Source organism: Oncorhynchus kisutch, unplaced genomic scaffold, assembly GCF_002021735.2.
Source record: "Oncorhynchus kisutch isolate 150728-3 unplaced genomic scaffold, Okis_V2 scaffold4015, whole genome shotgun sequence".
NCBI classification, from domain to species: Eukaryota; Metazoa; Chordata; class Actinopteri; order Salmoniformes; family Salmonidae; genus Oncorhynchus; species Oncorhynchus kisutch.
The window spans coordinates 142,915-165,707 of NW_022265960.1; the positions used below are offsets into that span (position 1 = coordinate 142,915).

General features: G+C 42.9%; 2 protein-coding genes across 2 annotated transcripts; both read right to left on the bottom strand.

Moving 5' to 3' along the window:
* Positions 1-9,131: 9,131 nt before the first annotated feature.
* LOC116373072 (serine-rich adhesin for platelets-like) lies at positions 9,132-12,650 on the bottom strand. The gene is made up of 3 exons (XM_031821777.1): positions 9,854-12,650; positions 9,577-9,664; positions 9,132-9,313 (listed from the first exon to the last, which is right to left on the bottom strand). The coding sequence occupies exons 1-3, from the start codon at positions 12,638-12,640 to the stop codon at positions 9,171-9,173; spliced, it is 3,018 nt and encodes a 1,005-aa protein (XP_031677637.1). The 5' UTR covers positions 12,641-12,650; the 3' UTR covers positions 9,132-9,170.
* A 253-nt stretch (positions 12,651-12,903) lies between these two features.
* Positions 12,904-15,285, bottom strand: LOC116373079 (uncharacterized). The gene is made up of 7 exons (XM_031821782.1): positions 15,106-15,285; positions 14,689-14,746; positions 14,305-14,452; positions 14,173-14,209; positions 13,652-13,935; positions 13,007-13,403; positions 12,904-12,912 (listed from the first exon to the last, which is right to left on the bottom strand). The coding sequence occupies exons 1-7, from the start codon at positions 15,274-15,276 to the stop codon at positions 12,904-12,906; spliced, it is 1,104 nt and encodes a 367-aa protein (XP_031677642.1). The 5' UTR covers positions 15,277-15,285.
* Positions 15,286-22,793: the final 7,508 nt, after the last annotated feature.

The following is a 22,793-nucleotide window of genomic DNA, read 5'->3' on the forward strand; positions in this document are numbered from 1 at the left end:
TCATTGGCAGCAGAGAACTGGAAGGAGAGGCGGCCAAAGAAAGAATTGGTTCTGGGGGTGACTAGAGAGATATACCTGCTGGAGCGTGTGCCACAGGTGGGAGATGCTATGGTGACCAGCGAGCTGAGATAAGGGGGGACTTTGCCTAGCAGGGTCTTGTAGATGACATGGAGCCAGTGGGTTTGGCGACGAGTATGAAGCGAGGGCCAGCCAACGAGAGCGTACAGGTCGCAATGGTGGGTAGTATATGGGGCTTTGGTGACAAAACGGATTGCACTGTGATAGACTGCATCCAATTTGTTGAGTAGGGTATTGGAGGCTATTTTGTAAATGACATCGCCAAAGTCGAGGATTGGTAGGATGGTCAGTTTTACAAGGGTATGTTTGGCAGCATGAGTGAAGGATGCTTTGTTGCGAAATAGGAAGCCAATTCTAGATTTAACTTTGGATTGGAGATGTTTGGAAGGAGAGTTTACAGTCTAACCAGACACCTAAGTATTTGTAGTTGTCCACGTATTCTAAGTCAGAGCCGTCCAGAGTAGTGATGTTGGACAGGCGGGTAGGTGCAGGTAGCGATCGGTTGAAGAGCATGCATTTAGTTTTACTTGTATTTAAGAGCAATTGGAGGCCACGGAAGGAGAGTTGTATGGCATTGAAGCTTGCCTGGAGGGTTGTTAACACAGTGTCCAAAGAAGGGCCGGAAGTATACAGAATGGTGTCGTCTGCGTAGAGGTGGATCAGAGACTCACCAGCAGCAAGAGCGACCTCATTGATGTATACAGAGAAGAGAGTCGGTCCAAGAATTGAACCCTGTAGCATCCCCATAGAGACTGCCAGAGATCCGGACAGCAGACCCTCCGATTTGACACACTGAACTCTATCAGAGAAGTAGTTGGTGAACCAGGCGAGGCAATCATTTGAGAAACCAAGGCTGTCGAGTCTGCCGATGAGGATGTGGTGATTGACAGAGTCGAAAGCCTTGGCCAGATCAATGAATACGGCTGCACAGTAATGTTTCTTATCGATGGCGGTTAAGATATCGTTTAGGACCTTGAGCGTGGCTGAGGTGCACCCATGACCAGCTCTGAAACCAGATTGCATAGCAGAGAAGGTATGGTGAGATTCGAAATGGTCGGTAGTCTGTTTGTTGACTTGGCTTTCGAAGACCTTAGAAAGGCACGGTAGGATAGATATAGGTCTGTAGCAGTTTGGGTCAAGAGTATCCCCCCCTTTGAAGAGGGGGATGACCGCAGCTGCTTTCCAATCTTTGGGAATCTCAGACGACACGAAAGAGAGGTTGAACAGGCTAGTAATAGGGGTGGGAACAATTTCTGCAGATAATTTTAGAAAGAAAGGGTCCAGATTGTCTAGCCCGGCTGATTTGTAGGGGTCCAGATTTTGCAGCTCTTTCAGAACATCAGCTGAATGGATTTGGGAGAAGGAGAAATGGGGAAGGCTTGGGCGAGTTGCTGTTGGGGGTGCAGTGCTGTTGTCCGGGGTAGGAGTAGCCAGGTGGAAAGCATGGCCAGCCGTAGAAAAATGCTTATTGAAATTCTCAATTATGGTGGATTTATCAGTGGTGACAGTGTTTCCTATCTTCAGTGCAGTGGGCAGCTGGGAGGAGGTGTTCTTATTCTCCATGGACTTTACAGTGTCCCAGAACTTTTTTGAGTTAGTGTTGCAGGAAGCAAATTTCTGCTTGAAAAAGCTAGCCTTGGCTTTTCTAACTGCCTGTGTATAATGGTTTCTAGCTTCCCTGAACAGCTGCATATCACGGGGGCTGTTCGATGCTAATGCAGAACGCCATAGGATGTTTTTGTGTTGGTTAAGGGCAGTCAGGTCTGGGGAGAACCAAGGGCTATATCTGTTCCTGGTTCTAAATTTCTTGAATGGGGCATGTTTATTTCAGATGGTTAGGAAGGCATTTAAAAAAAATATCCAGGCATCCTCTACTGACGGGATGAGATCAATATCCTTCCAGGATACCCCGGCCAGGTCGATTAGAAAGGCCTGCTCGCAGAAGTGTTTCAGGGAGCGTTTTACAGTGATGAGTGGAGGTCGTTTGACCGCTGACCCATTACGGATGCAGGCAATGAGGCAGTGATCGCTGAGATCTTGGTTGAAGACAGCAGAGGTGTATTTAGAGGGCAAGTTGGTTAGGATGATATCTATGAGGGTGCCCGTGTTTAAGGCTTTGGGGAGGTACCTGGTAGGTTCATTGATAATTTGTGTGAGATTGAGGGAATCAAGTTTAGATTTTAGGATGGCTGGGGTGTTAAGCATGTTCCAGTTTAGGTCGCCTAGCAGCACGAACTCTGAAGATAGATGGGGGGCAATCAGTTCACATATGGTGTCCAGAGCACAGCTGGGGGCAGAGGGTGGTCTATAGCAGGCGGCAACGGTGAGAGACTTGTTTTTAGAGAGGTGGATTTTTAAAAGTAGAAGTTCAAATTGTTTGGGTACAGACCTGGATAGTAGGACAGAACTCTGCAGGCTATCTTTGCAGTAGATTGCAACACCGCCCCCTTTGGCAGTTCTATTTTGTCTGAAAATGTTGTAGTTTGGAATTAAAATTTCTGAATTTTTGGTGGTCTTCCTAAGCCAGGATTCAGACACAGCTAGAACATCCGGGTTGGCAGAGTGTGCTAAAGCAGTGAATAGAACAAACTTAGGGAGGAGGCTTCTAATGTTAACATGCATGAAACCAAGGCTATTACGGTTACAGAAGTCGTCAAAAGAGAGCGCCTGGGGAATAGGAGTGGAGCTAGGCACTGCAGGGCCTGGATTCACCTCTACATCGCCAGAGGAACATAGGAGGAGTAGAATAAGGGTACGGCTAAAAGCTATGAGAATTGGTCGTCTAGAACGTCTGGAACATAGAGTAAAAGGAGGTTTCTGGGGGCGATAAAATAGCATCAAGGTATAATGTACAGACAAAGGTATGGTAGGATGTGAATACAGTGGAGGTAAACCTAGGTATTGAGTGATGAAGAGAGAGATATTGTCTCTAGAAACATCATTGAAACCAGGAGATGTCATTGCATGTGTGGGTGGTGGAACTAATAGGTTGGATAAGGTATAGTGAGCAGGACTAGAGGCTCTACAGTGAAATAAGCCAATAAACACTAACCAGAACAGCAATGGACAAGACATATTGACATTAAGGAGAGGCATGCTTAGTCGAGTGATCAAAAGGGTCCAGTGAGTGGAGAGGTTCGTTGGGGATCACGGTGATTTAGACAGCTAGCCAGGCCATCGGTAGCAAGCTAGCATAGGATGGAGGTCTGTTGTTAGCCACCTCTTGCGTTCCGTCAGTAGATTAATGTTGTTTCCGTGTGGTAGAGGGGATTAATCCAAATCACACAACAACAACAAAAATAAAAACAATAGATATAGTTATAGAGGCCCAAGAAGAAAACATAATAATAATACAAATAAATAAATTGTCCGATTGTCTGTTCAGATAGCAGCCGGTAAGACAGCTAACGGTTAGCAGGCCGCAGATGGGCGTTCAGGTAACGTCGCGACGGAGGAGCCAGCCGGATAACTCCTTCGGGTAGATAACGTCGGCAGTCCAGTTGTGAAGGCCCGGTGGGGCTCCGCGTAGGCAGTAAAACGAGTCCGGATAGGTGACTGCAGCCCAGGAGTGATTGATGGAACTCAGGAGTGATTGACGGAGCTGGCTAGCTCCGGAATAATTGATGTTTGCTCCGGAATCGACGAAGGCCGATAGTCACACGGATAGCAGCTAGCTAGCTGTGAGATCCGGGTATGAATGTCCAGAGAGCAGTCGAAATCCAGGGACATGGAGAGAAAAATTGGTCCGGTATGTTCCGTTCCGAGCCGCGCTGCGCCGTACAGAACTGGCGATAGATTTTCGAGCTAAAGGATAGCTGATGACCACAAACCGTGGTTAGCTGAATACTAACGATTTGCCAGTAAAGAAGCTAACTAGCTTCTGATTAGCTTCTGGCTAGCTTCTTGGAGTTTCTGGCTAGCTTCTGGCTAGTTTCAGGCTAGCTTCTGGCTAGTTTCAGGCTAGCTTCTGGCTAGTTTCAGGCTAGCTTCTTGGAGTTTCTGGCTAGCTTCTTGGAGGATTACAGATTTGAGGTAAATAATACTTTTTTATAAATATAAATTGGTGAGGCGGGTTGCAGGAGAGTGTTTTGAAGATGAGTTGATGGAAAATAAAAATAAAATGTATGTGAAAAAAGTTGTAAATATATATATATATATACAAGACACGACAAGACGAGGACAAAAGACGTCTGAACTGCTATGCCACCTTGGATGATTATGCCCAGCCTTCCTAGATAGGCCTGGGCTGCATAACACTATGAATCTGGGAAAACATAACACTTAAAATAAAGTTAGGCCAAAAATAGCGTAGGCCTACTTGTGTACTATTCAAATCCACACTAAAGCCACACCTCTTCACACAGACGTACCCAGATTCTGTTGTTTTAGCTTTAACCTCTGTTAAATTCACTTCCCTGGTTAATCTGTCATCATGTTTAGTGTTCTCCATGGTTAATCTGTCTCTATGTTTAGTGCACTTTAATATAGCCTGTTTACTTATTTAAATGTTTGATTCTATTGCTTTTTATCCTGCAGATTTTGTTGTGGATTTAAATTGACTTTGGGTGTCTTGAAAATCACTTAAAATAGCACTGTTGTTCTAATCGTCAGATCGCAGGTATTCTGATCTTCACTGTCCATGGTGCTGAATCTGTCTGGGTAGATTAGTTTGAATGCTGAAAACTTGTTTGCCTACATTTAAAGGCCCTGTGAAGTCAAAATAATTGTATTTCATGTTGTACAACAGCTGATGAAACTAACACTGTAAATGTGTTTTACAAAAATGTGATCGGGGTTGCTTCCTGATAGTTCTGGTTGAAAATACGGAGCATGTTCCTCTGCCCAGGCCTTGCTGACATTTGCCAGATCTTACACTGCCTGGATAGGTATTTTGTGTGTCAGCTAACCACATCATATGTTATAGCAATCTGTCAGTCGATGACACAATGGATGACTTGGCACACAACCATTGGTTGATGCATGCAACACCTGAGCAGGGACACATTCTTTTCACAGCACTTCAATGCAAAGTCATTTTCGTAGAAGGTTTGGAGAGCATTTTCACTAACCCTAACCCTTTTCCTAACCTTAACCTCAGTTTCCTAACCTGCTACAAAAAATTCACTTCGATATTGAAGTGCCATATGAAAAGAGAGTTTCTCACATCTACACAGCACCTTCTAATCAGCAGGTTTGCATGGGCGAGAGTTTTGGCTTTCCATGGTGACATCACCATGTGTAAATTGGTTTATAGACCAACGACAAAGAGAGTGCCAATAATAGCTAGTTTTAATTTCCCCTCCACACTGACCACTCCCAGACAGTCCTAGCAAAATTTATGCTTGATAAAGTTGTTTTTGCAAAAATTAATTTTTGACAATTTTCATCGTAATCTATTACAGTAAGGTACTTAATTGTTACCCAGAAATGATTTGATATTGATATAAAAACGTCTGCTTTGGGCCTTAAAAAGATATGTGCACTACATACTCAGAAATCACATATATTTACATTTTACAATGTATTTTATCAAGAAAGTAAGTTATACATGTCTTTTTTAATCTTACTCTTAGTTGCAAATAATTAATTTGGCTGTGGTTCATTTGATTTTCAGCACAACCCTGTTTGATAACGTATAGTATTATAGTGACTTCTTGTGGTAAAATGTCAAACTCACAACTAAACTCATGAAAATTGAGGTTTTCTTTACCCTGTCTATCAAACAGTGCAACATTTGACTGATGAAATAGCATTCTTCTAAAATTCTTACACTTCTAGATGCAAAATACAAGTCACTATTCCAATACTGACCTGGACACAGGTCAAAACTACTCTGCCGAGCTCAAGTACTCTGTCGAGCTCAAGTTACCAGCTATGTATGGTTTCAACACTTACATTTATTGAGTTATTGAAAAGTATCCTACAAACATTGTTCGAATGTGAAAGTGATCAGGTTTTCTGAAACAGGTGTGTTTGTATTGAAGAACCCTGAGATTGTGGACAGTAGGACTTGTGTGAACAGGTGTGAACAGCCTGAAGATAAGGATGTTTTCCTTTCTCTGTCTTTCGAAACTCAGGAACAGTTTGAATGTTTTTTTAATTGTAATTTAAACAATGGTATGGATGATTAAGCTGGATCTTTCTCTCTGAATCAGGAGTGCACTTTCATTCTCTCAATTTTTCCAAAAGCCCAATCTGAGCAACCTTTGCTATAAACCCTGTCTTTCCCATTGTTGTTTCAAAAGTGGAAAATGATCAATTCGATAATCACACATAATGGGCATTTCACAGCCAAGACTTTTTGATCCTTCCCATCAAGGCCATGTTGGCCAGTTTAACCTTCACCCGGTCCCTCTCTTCCGGAGTCCTCTTGGAGGTGCACTCCACAGTAGAGTCGGTCTCAAAGGAGATGGCTGGGACGTGAGTGAGCAGGTGGCCCCCTGCCGTCTCCTGGGCCATGGGCGTGGGAGTCTGCAGGACCAGCCCGTGCGCCGCTTGTTGATGTCGAAGGTAAAAGCTAAGAGGATACACACAAACATTGACCATATAATGTAATGTTGTTACATGTAACTACAGTGCCTTGCGAAAGTATTCGGCCCCCTTGAACTTTGCGACCTTTTGCCACATTTCAGGCTTCAAACATAAAGATATAAAACTGTATTTTTTTGTGAAGAATCAACAACAAGTGGGACACAATCATGAAGTGGAACGACATTTATTGGATATTTCAAACTTTTTTAACAAATCAAAAACAGAAAAATTGGGCGTGCAAAATTATTCAGCCCCCTTAAGTTAATACTTTGTAGCGCCACCTTTTGCTGCGATTACAGCTGTAAGTCGCTTGGGGTATGTCTCTATCAGTTTTGCACATCGAGAGACCGAATTTTTTTCCCATTCCTCCTTGCAAAACAGCTGGAGCTCAGTGAGGTTGGATGGAGAGCATTTGTGAACAGCAGTTTTCAGTTCTTTCCACAGATTCTCGATTGGATTCAGGTCTGGACTTTGACTTGGCCATTCTAACACCTGGATATGTTTATTTTTGAACCATTCCATTGTAGATTTTGCTTTATGTTTTGGATCATTGTCTTGTTGGAAGACAAATCTCCGTCCCAGTCTCAGGTCTTTTGCAGACTCCATCAGGTTTTCTTCCAGAATGGTCCTGTATTTGGCTCCATCCATCTTCCCATCAATTTTAACCATCTTCCCTGTCCCTGCTGAAGAAAAGCAGGCCCAAACCATGATGCTGCCACCACCATGTTTGACAGTGGGGATGGTGTGTTCAGAGTGATGAGCTGTGTTGCTTTTACGCCAAACATAACGTTTTGCATTGTTGCCAAAAAGTTCAATTTTGGTTTCATCTGACCAGAGCACCTTCTTCCACATGTTTGGGGTGTCTCCCAGGTGGCTTGTGGCAAACTTTAAACAACACTTTTTATGGATATCTTTAAGAAATGGCTTTCTTCTTGCCACTCTTCCATAAAGGCCAGATTTGTGCAATATACGACTGATTGTTGTCCTATGGACAGAGTCTCCCACCTCAGCTGTAGATCTCTGCAGTTCATCCAGAGTGATCATGGGCCTCTTGGCTGCATCTCTGATCAGTCTTCTCCTTGTATGAGCTGAAGGTTTAGAGGGACGGCCAGGTCTTGGTAGATTTGCAGTGGTCTGATACTCCTTCCATTTCAATATTATCGCTTGCACAGTGCTCCTTTGGATGTTTAAAGCTTGGGAAATCTTTTTGTATCCAAATCCGGCTTTAAACTTCTTCACAACAGTATCTCGGACCTGCCTGGTGTGTTCCTTACTCTTCATGATGCTCTCTGCGCTTTTAACAGACCTCTGAGACTATCACAGTGCAGGTGCATTTATACGGAGACTTGATTACACACAGGTGGATTGTATTTATCATCATTAGTCATTTAGGTCAACATTTGATCATTCAGAGAATGAACTTCTGGAGAGAGTTTGCGGCACTGAAAGTAAAGGGGCTGAATAATTTTGCACGCCCAATTTTTCAGTTTTTGATTTGTTAAAAAAGTTTGAAATATCCAATAAATATTGTTCCACTTCATGATTGTGTCCCACTTGTTGTTGATTCTTCACAAACAAATACAGTTTTATATCTTTATGTTTGAAGCCTGAAATGTGGCAAAAGGTCGCAAAGTTCAAGGGGGCCGAATACTTTCGCAAGGCACTGTAACTAGCTTGACTTCCCACCGTGTGAAACATGTATGCTACCATATGTTACTAAAAAGAGCTAACAATATTATAAAATGTAATCCAGGAGTTTATGTTTGAATTCTGGTTCTCTCACAACACAAGTCACTCAGAAAAGCATATGTAGGCAGAAGCATGCTACATGTACATTTGGCATTTGAAAAAACTACAGCTGTGCTATGCTACCGAATGCAAAATGTATCTGTATCATAAAAGTGTAGTGCAATATTCCCTTTTTTTGCCACACACACACACACACACACACAAACACAGACACACACACACATACTCTCTCTCACTAGGGACAAATGTTTCGGCAACTTGTCCAGAGAGGTTTGAGCTTTAGAAGTGGATCTGCAGCAAAAGTAGACCTTTACTGCCATCTACAGGTCAAAGGTCAGACTAGCATTCAGTAAAATGTAAACATGGGCGATCCACAGAAAATGGAAATGTGTTTCTTTCTGTTTGAGAAGTTAAACCAGTGAATTCCCTTATAACTGAGTGTCCTGCATCATGTATTATTTTATTGGTTGTAATTTAAATACGGTTTATTTTACAGTACATGTATTTTACACTGAATCATTGATATCTGGTTGAATGTTGGTTGTGGGACATATCTGAAGTACTATGTGTGTGTGTTCAATGAATCACACTGTGTGTGTGTGTGTGTGTGTGGGTGGGGGGGGGGTGCATGTTCTATACATTATTCAGGACAACATTACTATGTTTAGCCTACACCGTGACTATGACTGCATAATAAACTAAACTAAATATACTATGTATTTTCTAATCAAATGTGTTAACAGGGCAACACAAAAGAAGACAAACGCCATCAATTCAATGCAAATATTACTGTATTAAAGGAAATTGTTGTATTAAGCTTGCTTTGAAAACCGTTTGAATGGCTTGGATAGGCCTATGGAGATGGTGGAAAACATCCTGATTAGAAGGGGACGTTTGCGAGGCTTCTCCTGTTGAGAGGTGGAGGGAAGACCCTCTGGGAGTCCAGGATGTGCCACTATGTTGGGCGACAGAAGAGAGAGAGTTGACATGCACTTTCATTTAGAAATGATGTTATATTGTATTCTTAGTTTCAACTCATTATTACTTTCACAAATAAATGAGAACCAGAATCTTGAGATTTGGAAACTATAAATAATTTTACATAAGAGATTACTACCGATAATATATAATGTACTGTATATAGGGTTTAATATTTTTGCAATAGCAGCTTTGTACACCAATATCTCAAACAGTAAATGTCCTGCTGTATGGACTTACATATGATATCTTCAGCAGTAGTCTGGTCTTTGGATTCAGAATGGCGGGAATTCTTCTTGGAATCCTTCTTGTTTCCCATCATGAATGGCTAAAACAAAAACATGTCAAAACAACTGTCACAGCAGAACAATCTCACGGTAATAACGATCACATCTTACACACCAGCACAACAAGATTTATAAATGGTTTTGGAATTAATGGATGGTTTTACATTTTCTCTAAATAACATTGTTTACTCACATTGACACAATTGTTAACTTAAATAAGTGTGATGTACCTTTAAGTCGAATTTCAGTCTGGCAAGCCTTTGTAGGAAAGACAGCTTCCCTCTGGTAGCCTTCACATCTTCAGCCATGAGAAGAGCTTCTGGCCTGGTGGCTTCGAAAGATGTTCTTGAGGCTGCTCTTGATGCCTCGTTACAACTGTGGAGAAGCTCCTTGCTCAATGACTTCACAAGAATCCTATTGAATGTGGAGTCCTGAGTCGACACGGCCAGTTGGAGTATTTTCTCTGAGCCAAACTCCTTCAACAGATGTTTGTAGACGGTGCTGTATACTTTGTGACTCTTCAGGTTCTTGGGATAAGCTTGGGTCTCAGAGCAGCCTGACCATGCACAGAAGGCAGCTATAACTTTTGGAATCAGGTCTTGTGACGTGCGTGTGACGTCAGTTGGGTACAGATCAGTTTGGGTTTGGATTTTTGACAGAAGTCTCACCACTAACATGCTGATGAGGCCGGTGAAGTCATCATCACCGACTAAGTTGTCAGTGGATGGGGTTGAAAGCGAGGCAACATCCGGGCTGGTTGAATTCTGATCACAAACAATGCTCTGAGGTACACCGAAACAACTGATGGTATCCCTTTCCTCAGCATCTATGTTGGCCTCAAAGCCTCGTGCAGCATTGGAGGTCCCACTTGTTGTCATGCTGATGGCGGAGAAAGATGGCAGAGGGTAGGACTTACCACTCAGTAGACTGCCTATATCAGTTACAGTTCCGGTTGGAGATGACCCTCTGCTTTGTGCATCAGAAACCACAGAGTCCATGACCTGGCTTACCATTACTTTGGTAAACAGGCTGACTGTGTCACTAAATGCTGATGTAGAAAAAGAACATGAAATCCTATCTTCAGATACGCTAGCCGGCACACTAACTCCCTGAGCCAAACTCATTGAAGCTGTAGAGGGCACAAGGCTAGGAAGCAAGAGGCGCTTCACAGACTCCTCTGCAAAAAGCTGAACCAGCTTGTAAGCTGTGGGCTTCCCCACCGTCTTGTCATTCCTCTTCAGCTCAGTAAGGACTGTATCGGATGCACTCTTTCCAGCCGCCACTGTCAGAACCAGAGGGGTCAAGTTGCTCTCAGAAATGATGCGGTTGACTTGGTGAGTAAGATCATGTGAGAGAGCACCAATCCTACCCTGAGATATGAGCTCCTCCAGTCTTGCTATTGCATCTGTTAGATCAGGGTGGAATGCAACCTCCCCTTCTTCCTCTGGATGTACCTCCTTTATGATGGTATCCACTATTGCAGACATGCTTTCCCTGGCATCACACACCAATGTTTTTGGCTTAGTAGATTTGCCCATGTCGATGACTGAGCATCTCACAATGGGCTGAGTAATACACTCTGGTAAATCAGAAGAGATGGGAGTGCCAGGGAGTGAAAATTCCCACTCTGACTTCTTTGATCTGGCAGATGAGGATGACAACGAGGAGGAAGAACGCTGTGGCGCTTGATAGATCAGTTCCTCACCACATTCACTGCTTACCCTTTCAACATCCTTCAGCATCATTCCAACCACATTCTCTATTTGTGAAAGCGCAGTCACCGTTTGGTCAGATTTTGACAGCTCTTTCTGAATTGAAACCAGAATATGGCTGAGGGTCTTTTTGGCTTGAGCCGTTGTTGCTTTGACTTGATTTTGCCATGTAAAATAATTCCTCATCTTTTTCTTCACATTGTGGTAAATAGTCTTTGCAGTTGTCCAGATCTTCTTCTCAGATACTTCCAAACCAGACTGTGAGCCTTTGGGTGTGGCCTCAGTGTACTCTGAGGTTTTCTCATCACTCTGTTGAAGCATAGAGTCTGCCTGCCATAGAGTAGTAGAAGACTCTGTGGGTGGGAAAAGGCTCTTCATGTCATTTGTAATTGATCCAACGATTTCAAAAGCAGTTATATCTGTATGCCTTAAGGAAATTGTTGATTTTGCTGGCAACATCTGAGAATCTGTCTGGCTGGAACTGACTTTGCTGGGAAAGCTACTGACTGATTTGATCAGTATTTTTCGCACTTCGTTGGTAGCGTTCATCTGGAACTCCTCACTGGAGAGTTTCTCAATGACTGAGGCTGGAGTATCTCTCAATCCTTCCAACCATGAAGAACCAGACACAGGCATGTCTTCTAGATAAGACATGACACTGTCCAAAAAGCCACAGACTTCAAGGGAGTTGGAAGAGGAACCCTCTGCAACAGATGATGTGCATTCCAAATCTGCCACCTCTGACCTATACATGGTCACAATCTGGGACAAGACCTCTTTGGTGCAGGGCACCATGTTGGAATCACAGAGAGACAGTAATGGTTGAGAGTTCTCACTTTGGCATTTACGGAGAGAACCAAGTCCTGTTGAGTTGACCACTTGCAGTATTGCCTCACTCTTACTGGTTTCAGGTTGCTCTGGTGTTTTCTCTCCTACAGAGTCAGTTGAATCACATCCATCAGATAAAGAAGATGAACTACGTTCTGATATAGGGGATTCACTCCTACATGGGGAAGGCAAGCTCAGGATTGAAACAGGCAGATCACTGGAGTCAGTATGCTCCAGAAGCACAGCACTGGAGTCAGCTTTTTCCATAAGTTCTTCCCCTTGGACTGGAGCTCCACCCATTCTGAGGAACAATGTCTCCAGCTTTGCCTGAAGTCTCTCGCAGAGTCTACGAGCTGCACGGAAGGGTTTCCGCTTTGTCGTACAGTGTCCCACTTGGGTATCTCTCTGGGTGCTTGTTGGCTGATCTAATTCAGCATACTGCACAATGTCCTTGACATCTTCAACAAAGTTATCCATTATTTTTGATGCCTCAGATTCTACTTTGGTCTGTATGAGCCCAGTGGCCGCAGAATCAAGGATCCTGTCAGATGGGCTAGATGCATTCATCAAGCTTGGAGTGGTACTAAACGAATGAGAAGGTTGAACCATACCAGAGATATCGCTCATTAACATTCTCACAAGAATTTCACTCACAGCCTTTGAGGCTTTGGTCTTGAACTTCACACTAAACAGAGTGCCAAGATTTTGCATCATTGCTTTGCAAGATGTACATATTATGTTCAGCTCCTCTGGAACAGGAGAGTCTTCAACATCCAGGTGCTCCACTACAAGGTCACTGCCAGATGCCAACATTTTAACTTTCACAGCCACTTCTCGAAAAACCATAGCCAATTCCGGATCTTCTTTTTCCAATTCACCCACCATCTCTGCGATAACAGTCATCACTTCTTCTGTTGCAGGTGGAATGCATGACTCTAATACAGAGGTAGAGCTCTGGTCCTCTGGGGTGGTGTGATCATCAAAACATTTCTGGACCATGTTGACCATTTGTTCAGCGGCCTGGGTACCAGAAGAAATAGGGGAGGACCGCCCTGAAATGGCTCTGCTGATGGTCGCAGAGAGGGCAGAGTTAAGCTGTTCGACCACCACCTTGATAAGACCAACAGTCAGCTCAGGTGGGCAAGAGGACAGGATATTATGATCAGACAGTTGCTCCTGGACACTTTTGATGATTCTGTCCTCTGTCATTCCCAGGTGGACTTTCACTGAGGTCTGGGAACTTTAAAACGAACAAGCAAAGCATGATAATTCCTGTCTTAACTTGGCAAATCGGTCAAGCGTTGTAATTTTAGTATTCTAAATATCTACATGTCCTTTTGATCGCTTTACATGCTCATTAATTTGAATATGCTCAAAGGCTGATACATTACATTTTGCACTACATCAGATAGAGTAAATTGCATTGGCTAACACTGGGATAGATGATCTTGGTGAAATCCATACATGAAAACCTTGAGGGGAACATACCTCTTAGAAGAGGGTGTTAGGGACCTGAGATGTTGAGCCCCTGTGCCGCCCTTATACATTTTCTTCGCCAGATATCTAACTTCCTGGATGAGCTCCAGTCTTTCCTTGTCAAAGGCAGCAAAGGATCTTGCACTGCCACCCCTCTTGGGTGAGTCAGTGTCGTCGTCAGCAAAGTCCTTTACCCCAAGTACGCGGGCCAGGGCTGGCAGCAGGATCTGCAGGGTGGTCTGTGCGATGAAGGTTACAATTGTCTTGCACAATTTGGCAAGCTGTTCCTTCGTCATCTGTTTTGAACAAACAGAACAAAAACAGTCTTTTCAATGGAACTGTGATGTAAAGTATTCTAGATCGAACAGAATGCATTTGATCAACATTGTAATTCTTGTCAGTGACTGAATTCAAAATTGGATGAAGTCTGACAGAGAAATGAACATGAATAACAGAATATGACTTGATGGCTAATCTCTGAATTCAACAGATCATTGACACATCAAAGGTCAAAGGCAGGTAGGGAAACTTACAGGGTTTTTTAGTCCTTTGTAGATCACTTGCCACTGCCTAGAACATTTTAAATAAGTGTTTTAGTTAGTGTTTAGTTCCCACTGCACAATATTTCATAAATGTTGAACATTACAGAAAAACTTTTAACATACTCATCAGTAAGATTGCGCAGGAATGAGATGAGGATTGGATAGGAGTATTCCATTTCATCCTTGTTGCCTGGGCCGAATGCAGCCTTAACAGCTTTCTTCTCCAGGAGCTCAATTACAGATCCTCTATCCAGGTGTTTATTCCTGGAGACTAAAGATGTGATTGCCGTAGAGGAAGTAGAAACAAAATTAAAGAGAAATCAGACGTTTTATCTCTTAATACTCTGATTTCATTGTTTTAGAATAGGCCTATTTGAATAAAGCTATCTATGTGACCTTTCTTACTGATTACAGTAGACTACAGTTTCATTGAAAATGGATAGCACAACCTGCACATCACAGACAGAATAGAGAAACAATGTAGTACTACAGAGGTAAATCTCTGACCTGCATCGTTGTCAGTGCCCAGCTTCCTTGACTTCTTGCCACTCCTCTTCCTTTTTGCCTAGGATAGAACAGAACAGATTCCAGATCTCAAATGATGGCAGACATGTAACACCAGGGCCCGTATACATAAAGTACATCAGATAAGGTGTGGGCTCAACCTTGCCCAAATAATTGTATTCATTATGATCTCAAATGCAAAACTGATCCTAGATAAGCACTCCTACTCTGAGACAATTTATGAATAGGCTATGGGCCAGGTCAAAGCAGCTCTTAAAACACATTTTGAAAACAGCTACTACGTATGTTGTTATCATATATATATATATATATATATATATATCTATGGTATGGCTGCTATCAGGTACAGAGTGTAACCCAGTAGGCCTATTATGTGCTCTGTCACTCCTGCTATCTTACCTTCCTTCCCTTCTTGGCCTCCTCTTTGGGCGTGGCCACCGGTTCTTCCTCAACAACTTCCTTTCCTTCCCTCTGAGGATCACCATCCTCCCTCTGTGCTACCTGAAGGACAGACATTCCAATAAGTAATAATATGTCAATGTCAGAGTAGATCTGTGCAGAGGACATCATAAATAGAGCTACAGCAGAGAGAATAAAGTAGATGTCACGGGTCAAAATTTTGATTGATGACCCTATGTGAACCTATGTGAACTCTATGTGAACCCTATGTAGTGATGACGTGTGCATGTCTTCTGGTCAGGCAAGCCTGGTTAGGTGGGGGCTATGGGGTGAGTAAGGGTCCATTTGACAGGCCGTTAATGATTGATGACCCAAGCCTGATAGACAAGCCTGGTTAGGTGGGGGCTATGGGGTGAGTAAGGGTCCCTTTGACAGGCCGTTAATGATTGATGACCCAAGCCTGATTTATGACCCTATGTAATGATTTATGACCCTATGTCATGTAGAAGGGTGCATGCCCTGGGTTGAGTAAGTGACCATGTGTCAGGTCAACCTGTTACTGTTTCTCACGGTTTGGGTTGGTTAAGGCCCCTTATAAAGCCGCTGAACAATACCTGTTTAAGAGTGCACAAGATCTTAAGAATAACCATGGAATTTGGGATCGGTACCAAAGCAGTGATGACTGTAACAACTGAAACAGGCCTTCGGGTTGCCCATAGAGCAAGGGCAAAGTATCAACCAGCAATATATGATGCGCCAAAAAAACGTTTTTTAAATGTGTATAGAACCCAAATACCGCCAGCAAATGCTCTGACAGATCAAGTGTTGATGTCTAATGGCCAGCAGTGGGGGTATCGGTTTGATTACCTGGCCTGTAGAGTGACCCTCTATACGGTAGATGAAGGAGAAGAATATACAGACCAGACTGTAGGCTTGGAATATGGTGTTGAAGACTGGTCGGTTTTTCGCAAGGTTGTGTGTCCTGAACTGAGCCTTATCACCAAGGGGTATAGTGTGTTCACGGGCCACGAGACCCGTTGGGAAGGTACCCCGGACTCCTCAGGACAAATATTTCACAGGGTGAAAATACAAAGAAAGAATGGCCGACCGTGCGGCAGCGTGGAGTTCTATATCGGCACCGAGGCAATCCGAAACCACAAACTTAGGGGTGGTGGCCTGACTGGGGATACCCGACTGCGTCTGCTTATTCCTTTTAACAGTTGGGATGTACTGGAATTGAAAATGTTGCAACCGTTGGATGCTCTCTTTGTACAGAGCCAACAGCGTCAGAGCCTTGTTCATTTAAAGAAGTGCATAATATATACGAATCGTAAAGATTACGATGCAAAAGAGCCTCAAGAAGATACAGCGTCAGAAGAAAACTAAGTAAGCGGATGCTTTAACCCCGCCCCCCCAGATACCCAAGGGCCTTGTTCTACAATAAAAAGAAAAAAAGCAGCCAGTTCTTCATTTCAGCATACACCATGGATCTCCAGACCATCTACGAGGAAGCCACTACGTCATGGGGGCCCGACACTAAAGACTCTATGCCACGAAGCCCTACACTCTACGCACCCCTGGCAAGACCCGTGACACCCCCGACATTTACCCAGCCTGAGGATGTGTTTGATGGGGTGGCCAGTACTGTTTTTGTGGATACAATCAAGGCCTCTGTAGCTACACTTTTAAACGTGGTGATTGGCGAATATATACGAGAAAAATGCATCGGCTGTGAGATCAATCATCCCAGCCAGCGTCGTCATCCTTGCCTCTACGACCCTCCTAGATACTACTTTTTCAATCATTTTGAGGAGCTGGTGAAAAGACTGTGGTCCTGCCGTTTTATACCAGCGCTGGTCATCGCCCTGGAGTCTATGGGTATTGCGCCGTCTATCCCTAGAGTTTACGGGGTAACCGAAGCCTTCCTACATGAACTGAAGGAGGCCCTCTTCATCCATGAGAAACTCAAAGAAATCCGACACACCCTGGTGGACGACAACAAATACAGGGAAGCTGTGATGGCTGATGTGATGCTTTTCTGGCTCAATAAATCCCAAGAGACCGAGTGACATTTTGTTTATTTAGAGCTATGGGTAACTATGTGTCTACGATGTTTGAGCGAATAAATACATTTTTTCTTTTGAGAGACCTTACAAATGTTATGCATCAGATTATTGAAAATAAAGTGAACAATGTAAAGTTCTACACAACCCACAATACAGGGGTTATTGTAGAGCGTGTGTTAAAAATGGAGCAAATCATGAAACATGTCCGACATACGGGCGAGAGTTTACAATGGTCACATATGGTATCAAGGCTTGTTGAGGATTCTGAAGAACTAGAAATAACTTTGGCTAAGATTTTACATTATTTGTTTGAACCACCCTTTAATGTGAATGTGTATCATATTTGTTGTTTATATACTTATATATCAGACGTGTGTGTTTTAAAAATTCAGCGAAACAAACCTGTAAATCTAAACAATATATACAGGGTGTTGCATGCTGTGATTGTTGAGAAAACGGGGACTTGTATCTTGCAACAAATCCTGAATTGTCTGTATACGTAATAATTGTTGCATTCTTAAAATAAAAATTCACAAACTGAAATGTTGTCGTTATATGAAAGTGGCTCATTACAGTTATTGTACCTCAGAGAGGCAAGAAGGATGGCTGAGCAGCTGTTGAAAAACATATATTATAATCCCTCTAACCCCGGGTCTTATGGGGGTAAAGAGCGTTTACAGAGAGCTATAGTCGAAGAAACAGGTAGTCTGTTAAGCGATGCTAAAGTGAATGAATGGTTATCAGAGCAAGATGCCTACACTCTACATAAACCTGTAAGAAAACATTTTCCAAGAAATAGAGTTTTTTCTACGCATCCATTATCCCAATTTCAGGCGGATCTATGTGACATGCAGTCCCTTGCCGATAAAAATGATGGAAATCGCTACATGCTAACGGTTATAGATATTTTCTCTAAATTAGCCTATGTAAGGGTGTTAAAAAATAAGAGCGGGGCAGAGGTGACCAGGGCCTTTGAATCGATCTTGAAGGCAGGAGGCGCCCCCAAGAAAGTGCAGACGGATGGCGGAAAAGAATTTTTTAATCAAACATTTCAGAAGCTAATGAATAAGTATAATATAGTACATTTTGCTACAGGCTCTGATTTGAAAGCTTCGGTTGTGGAACGCTTTAATAGGACTTTGAAAGAGCGGATGTGGCGCTATTTTACAGCTCACAACACCAACCGATATACAGACATAGTTCAGGATTTAGTAAACGGTTACAACCACAGCTACCATAAGACTATACGTATGAAGCCCTCGGAGGTCTCTTCGGAAAACTCTTTTCAAGTCTTTAAAAATATGTATGGTTTGTTCCCACTTCGCCGTAAGAAAAAAATGACTTTTAAATTCCTAGTGGGTGACTTGGTGCGTATATCAAAGTTGAGGGGTGTTTTCGACAAAAAATACGAACAAGGCTTTAGCTCGGAGTTGTTTACCGTTACCGAATGTCTGCCACGCATTCCGCCGGTCTACAAATTAAAAGATTATGACGGGGATCTTATAGAGGGATCTTTTTATGAGAAGGAATTACAGAAGGTCCAGTTGGGTAAAGACAAAGTCTTTCACGTGGAGGAGATTCTAGATCAGAAGAGAGAAAAGGGTAAAAAATGGTTGCTGGTCCGCTGGAAAAACTGGCCTCAAAAGTTCAACAGTTGGGTATTGGAGCAGGATGTGGTGGAGGCAACGGGGGTTAATTTAAACCCCTAGTCATGATAACTAGCGCATCATTCGCGTGTACACAGTTGGGCATCATGGAACACAGCGGCTTCTACCTGACTCTCCCCAGTAATGCGTCGGCACAGATATATCGTAATAATCAGAGTTCGAAGTATACAACCAATTTTCCAAAGCCTATAGAGTTATCAGAGGCTTGGGAAGTAGGTCTCAGCGAGATTACATACCCCCATAGTTGGTATAATATCAAAGCTAAGGACCGTGATTTTTATTGCAAAAGGTTCTCGGAACCTGCGAAACTTATTAAGCTTAAAAAAGGTTTCTATAGAACCGTCGACAGGATCGTCTCAGAGTTGAATGAACACCTAACCCTGAACAAGATGGAAATATTCCTATTCTACAATCCAATCCATAAAAGGATACAAATCTCAGGGCCTGCTAACGGAGGTATAAAGACCAGCGGTAATTTATCCTACATGTTGGGGATGGGTCCCAATAAATGGACGTATGTAAACGATAAATTATTCCCATTCCCTGCGGATATACATGCAGGCTTTTACAACATATTTGTCTATACCGACATCATAACCTATCAAAGGGTCGGAGACAGCTGTGTGCCCCTCCTGCGAACAGTTCATATAGACGGCAAGGATGGGGACATCGTCACTGTCAATTATGACAAGCCGCACTACGTACATGTCAGCAAGAACTATATTGAAAACATTCAGGTTGAGCTTAAAACGGATCAGAACGAAAACATTGAATTTACTTATGGTAAAACGATTGTAAAACTCCACTTTAGACCCACCAAAACCTCTCTACATATATAATAGCTGTATTATATTTATAAACATAATACAAATAAAAGGGTTATGGAGCACCATCAGCTCGACCCTAACCGTTATGTTTCATACTATGTGGATCAAGTGGGTAATGGACTACCAGGATATCATGGAGCGCCGACAATGTATGGTTCGGGGATAGGAGGTATATTCCGTAACCTCTTCAGGATGGTTTTACCGTTTATGAAGAGAGGCTTCAGCATAGCCAAACCACATTTAAAATCAGCGGCTAAAAATATAGTAAGTGAGGTTGTAGCCAATGCTATGACCCGAAGGGCGTCACCAGAGGTGGAGCATCAAGAAGGCTCGGGGCTTATGATATTGTCTCGAAGGCCAAAAAAGAGACCCCCTGGTTTAAGGCGTAGACCTGCACCTAAAAAGCGGCGGTTAACTGTTAAAAGAACCTCAGTAAGTCAAAGACGGGGTAAAGTGAGGAGGTCTGTACCAAAACAGGCTAAAAGAATACTAGGAAGTATTTTCTAAAAGAATAAGTGACATGGCTCTTTTACATCGAATGTCCTCTGAAGCTATAAAGACAGAACTTGATCTTTTCACGGCACCGTTAACGCAGCATTCAATAGATAGATCCAGTTATGTGGAGATAGCCCCTCTCTCTGCTATTACCGATAACGGGCCTATCGAATTTTTCATACCAGGCCATGGTGACAACTATCTGGACCTCAACAACACCTTGGTGCATTTACGTCTAAAAGTGACCAAAAGAGATGGGTCTAATATTGCAGACGATGCCAAAGTGAGTCTCATTAATTACCCCTTGGCCACCATTTTCTCCCAAGTTGATGTGACTTTGGGTGAACGCCTAATCAGTCAAAGCAGCGCTACATACCCTTATAGAGCCATCATGGAGTGTTTACTAAACTACTCCGAAGACACTCTCAAAACCCAATTTAGCGCCGGGCTGTTTAGCAAGGATACTGCAGGAGCCTCTATGGAATCGACAGACCCTTCCACCGGTGCAAACAAAGGACTAGCGGCACGAGCTCGCTACTGCGCCGAATCTCGAGAGTTTCATTTGCTAGGCCCTATACACTCTGACATTTTCTTTCAAGAACGGTTACTCTTAAATTCGGTTGATTTAAGATTAAAATTAACCAGGGCCAAGGATGATTTTTGCCTGATGTCTCCCCAAGACGGGGATTTTAGTTTGAAAGTGTTGGGGGCAACCCTTTTTATTAAAAAAGTATCTGTATCTCCGGCCGTGCGCCTGGGTCACTCACATGCTTTGATGAAAGGAAATGCCCTTTACCCTCTCCAAAGAATTACCATGAAAACCTTTAGCATACCTGTGGGCAGTAGAATCTGCAGTCAAGAAAACCTATTTCTAGGCCCTTTACCTAGATATGTGGTTATAGGTCTGGTTGATCACGCCTCTAATACGGGCAGTTTAGATAAAAAACCCTTTAATTTTCAGCACTTCAATGCAGAGTATGTAGCGCTCTGTCAGGACGGACGTCAGGTTCCGGCGAAGGCTTTCCAACCACAATTTAATAACAACATATCTGTGCGAGAATTTTACAATCTATTCCTGGCTACAGGGCGACATCTAAAAGATCTCTCTTTACCTATTGACAGAAATGATTTTGCAGAGGGTTACACATTGTATGCTTTCAATTTATCACCTGATGATGACACCTCAGGAAATCTGTCTGTGGTGTCCCAAGGTAACCTCAGGCTGGAAATGCGTTTCCGTACACCTTTAGCCTGTACAGTTAGCATGATTGTTTACGCATGCTCTGATTCAATCTTGGAAGTGAATGCCCGAAGACAGGTCTTAGTGGATTATTATTAAGGACCTTTGAACAAAGACATGAATACCCAAGAGTTGGACGGGCTCATGAGCCGCTTGATTGGAAAACAATTTTGTGGAGTGTTGGCTTGTGATGAATTACCTATGGAGATATGGTCTGAGAGGCCTGCAATGTTTATTGTCAATACCCATCCTAAACACATGCCTGGTGAACATTGGCTAGCTATGACATTAGAACAGGAAGGTGGACGAAAAATCTCAACTTTTTTTGATTCCTATGGCTTTCCCCCCGGTTTTTCACATTTCCCTAAATCTATTAAAGATTTTTTGACCCTAAACGGTACAAAGATCTACTACAACATCAAACAAGTGCAAGATAACCTTTCCACTACATGCGGTCACCACTGTGTATTTTACCTGTGCCAAAGAGCCCGGGGAGTTTCTTTTGAAGATGTTATGTCTCTTTATAAGGATGATTTAAGAAGTAATGATAACCTTGTATCTTGTTTTGTTAGAAAATATCAAAAGTGTTCAAATGTGTGTCCTTTAAGAACGCGTAATCAAGGCGTATGCTCACGTCATATGTTTCAAGAATGCCACAAATGTTAACTTGCTTATTTTTCAAATAAAAAATTTATTGAATTTAATCATAGTCATTCAAAAGTCATTTTCAAAAGTCTAACCACGCCGAGAGATCGGGTTTAGGAAAAGGTCCTGAGACGTTCATGGGAGTAAATGAGTTAGCATCATCGCTTTCATATGGGGCCGGTGTCGTTGGGGCATCTTTAGGGGTGCTGTATCTCGTTGAAGGCTTTTGTTTTAAAGCTTGAATCTGTTGACGAAGCTTATGGTTGGGTACACCGGAGAGGGGGATGTTGAGGATTGCCAGGGCCTTAAGAAACTGACGCCAGCCGGGAGGCCTTCGGTCATCAGCAACCTTGTGGGCAGCCGTGGTACTTTTAAGCAAGTCCTGCATATGGGACCCCCTAACCACAGAGCCCTGAAGGATAAACTCTCCAGAGTCGTTCCAAGCAGCTATCCCCTTTGAGTCTTTTATCTTGTTCATAATGTATTTAACATTCTTCCTGTTACGTAAAGGCACATGTGTCAGTAGGTCATGCATAACTTTATCTTCAAATGGCATTTGAGCTTCACCCGACATATTATCTCCACTAGGTAAGATCGACGGTACAGGCCTTACAGGGGCATGGCTATCGTTAGGTTCGACATCTGTTAAAGGGTCCGGTAGGGAAAGGGTTAAATGGTTAGTCTCTCTCTCCCCTTGCTTTACCCGAGTCAAATACCTTTGCATTAGGTTTGTGTATTTTTGAATCTT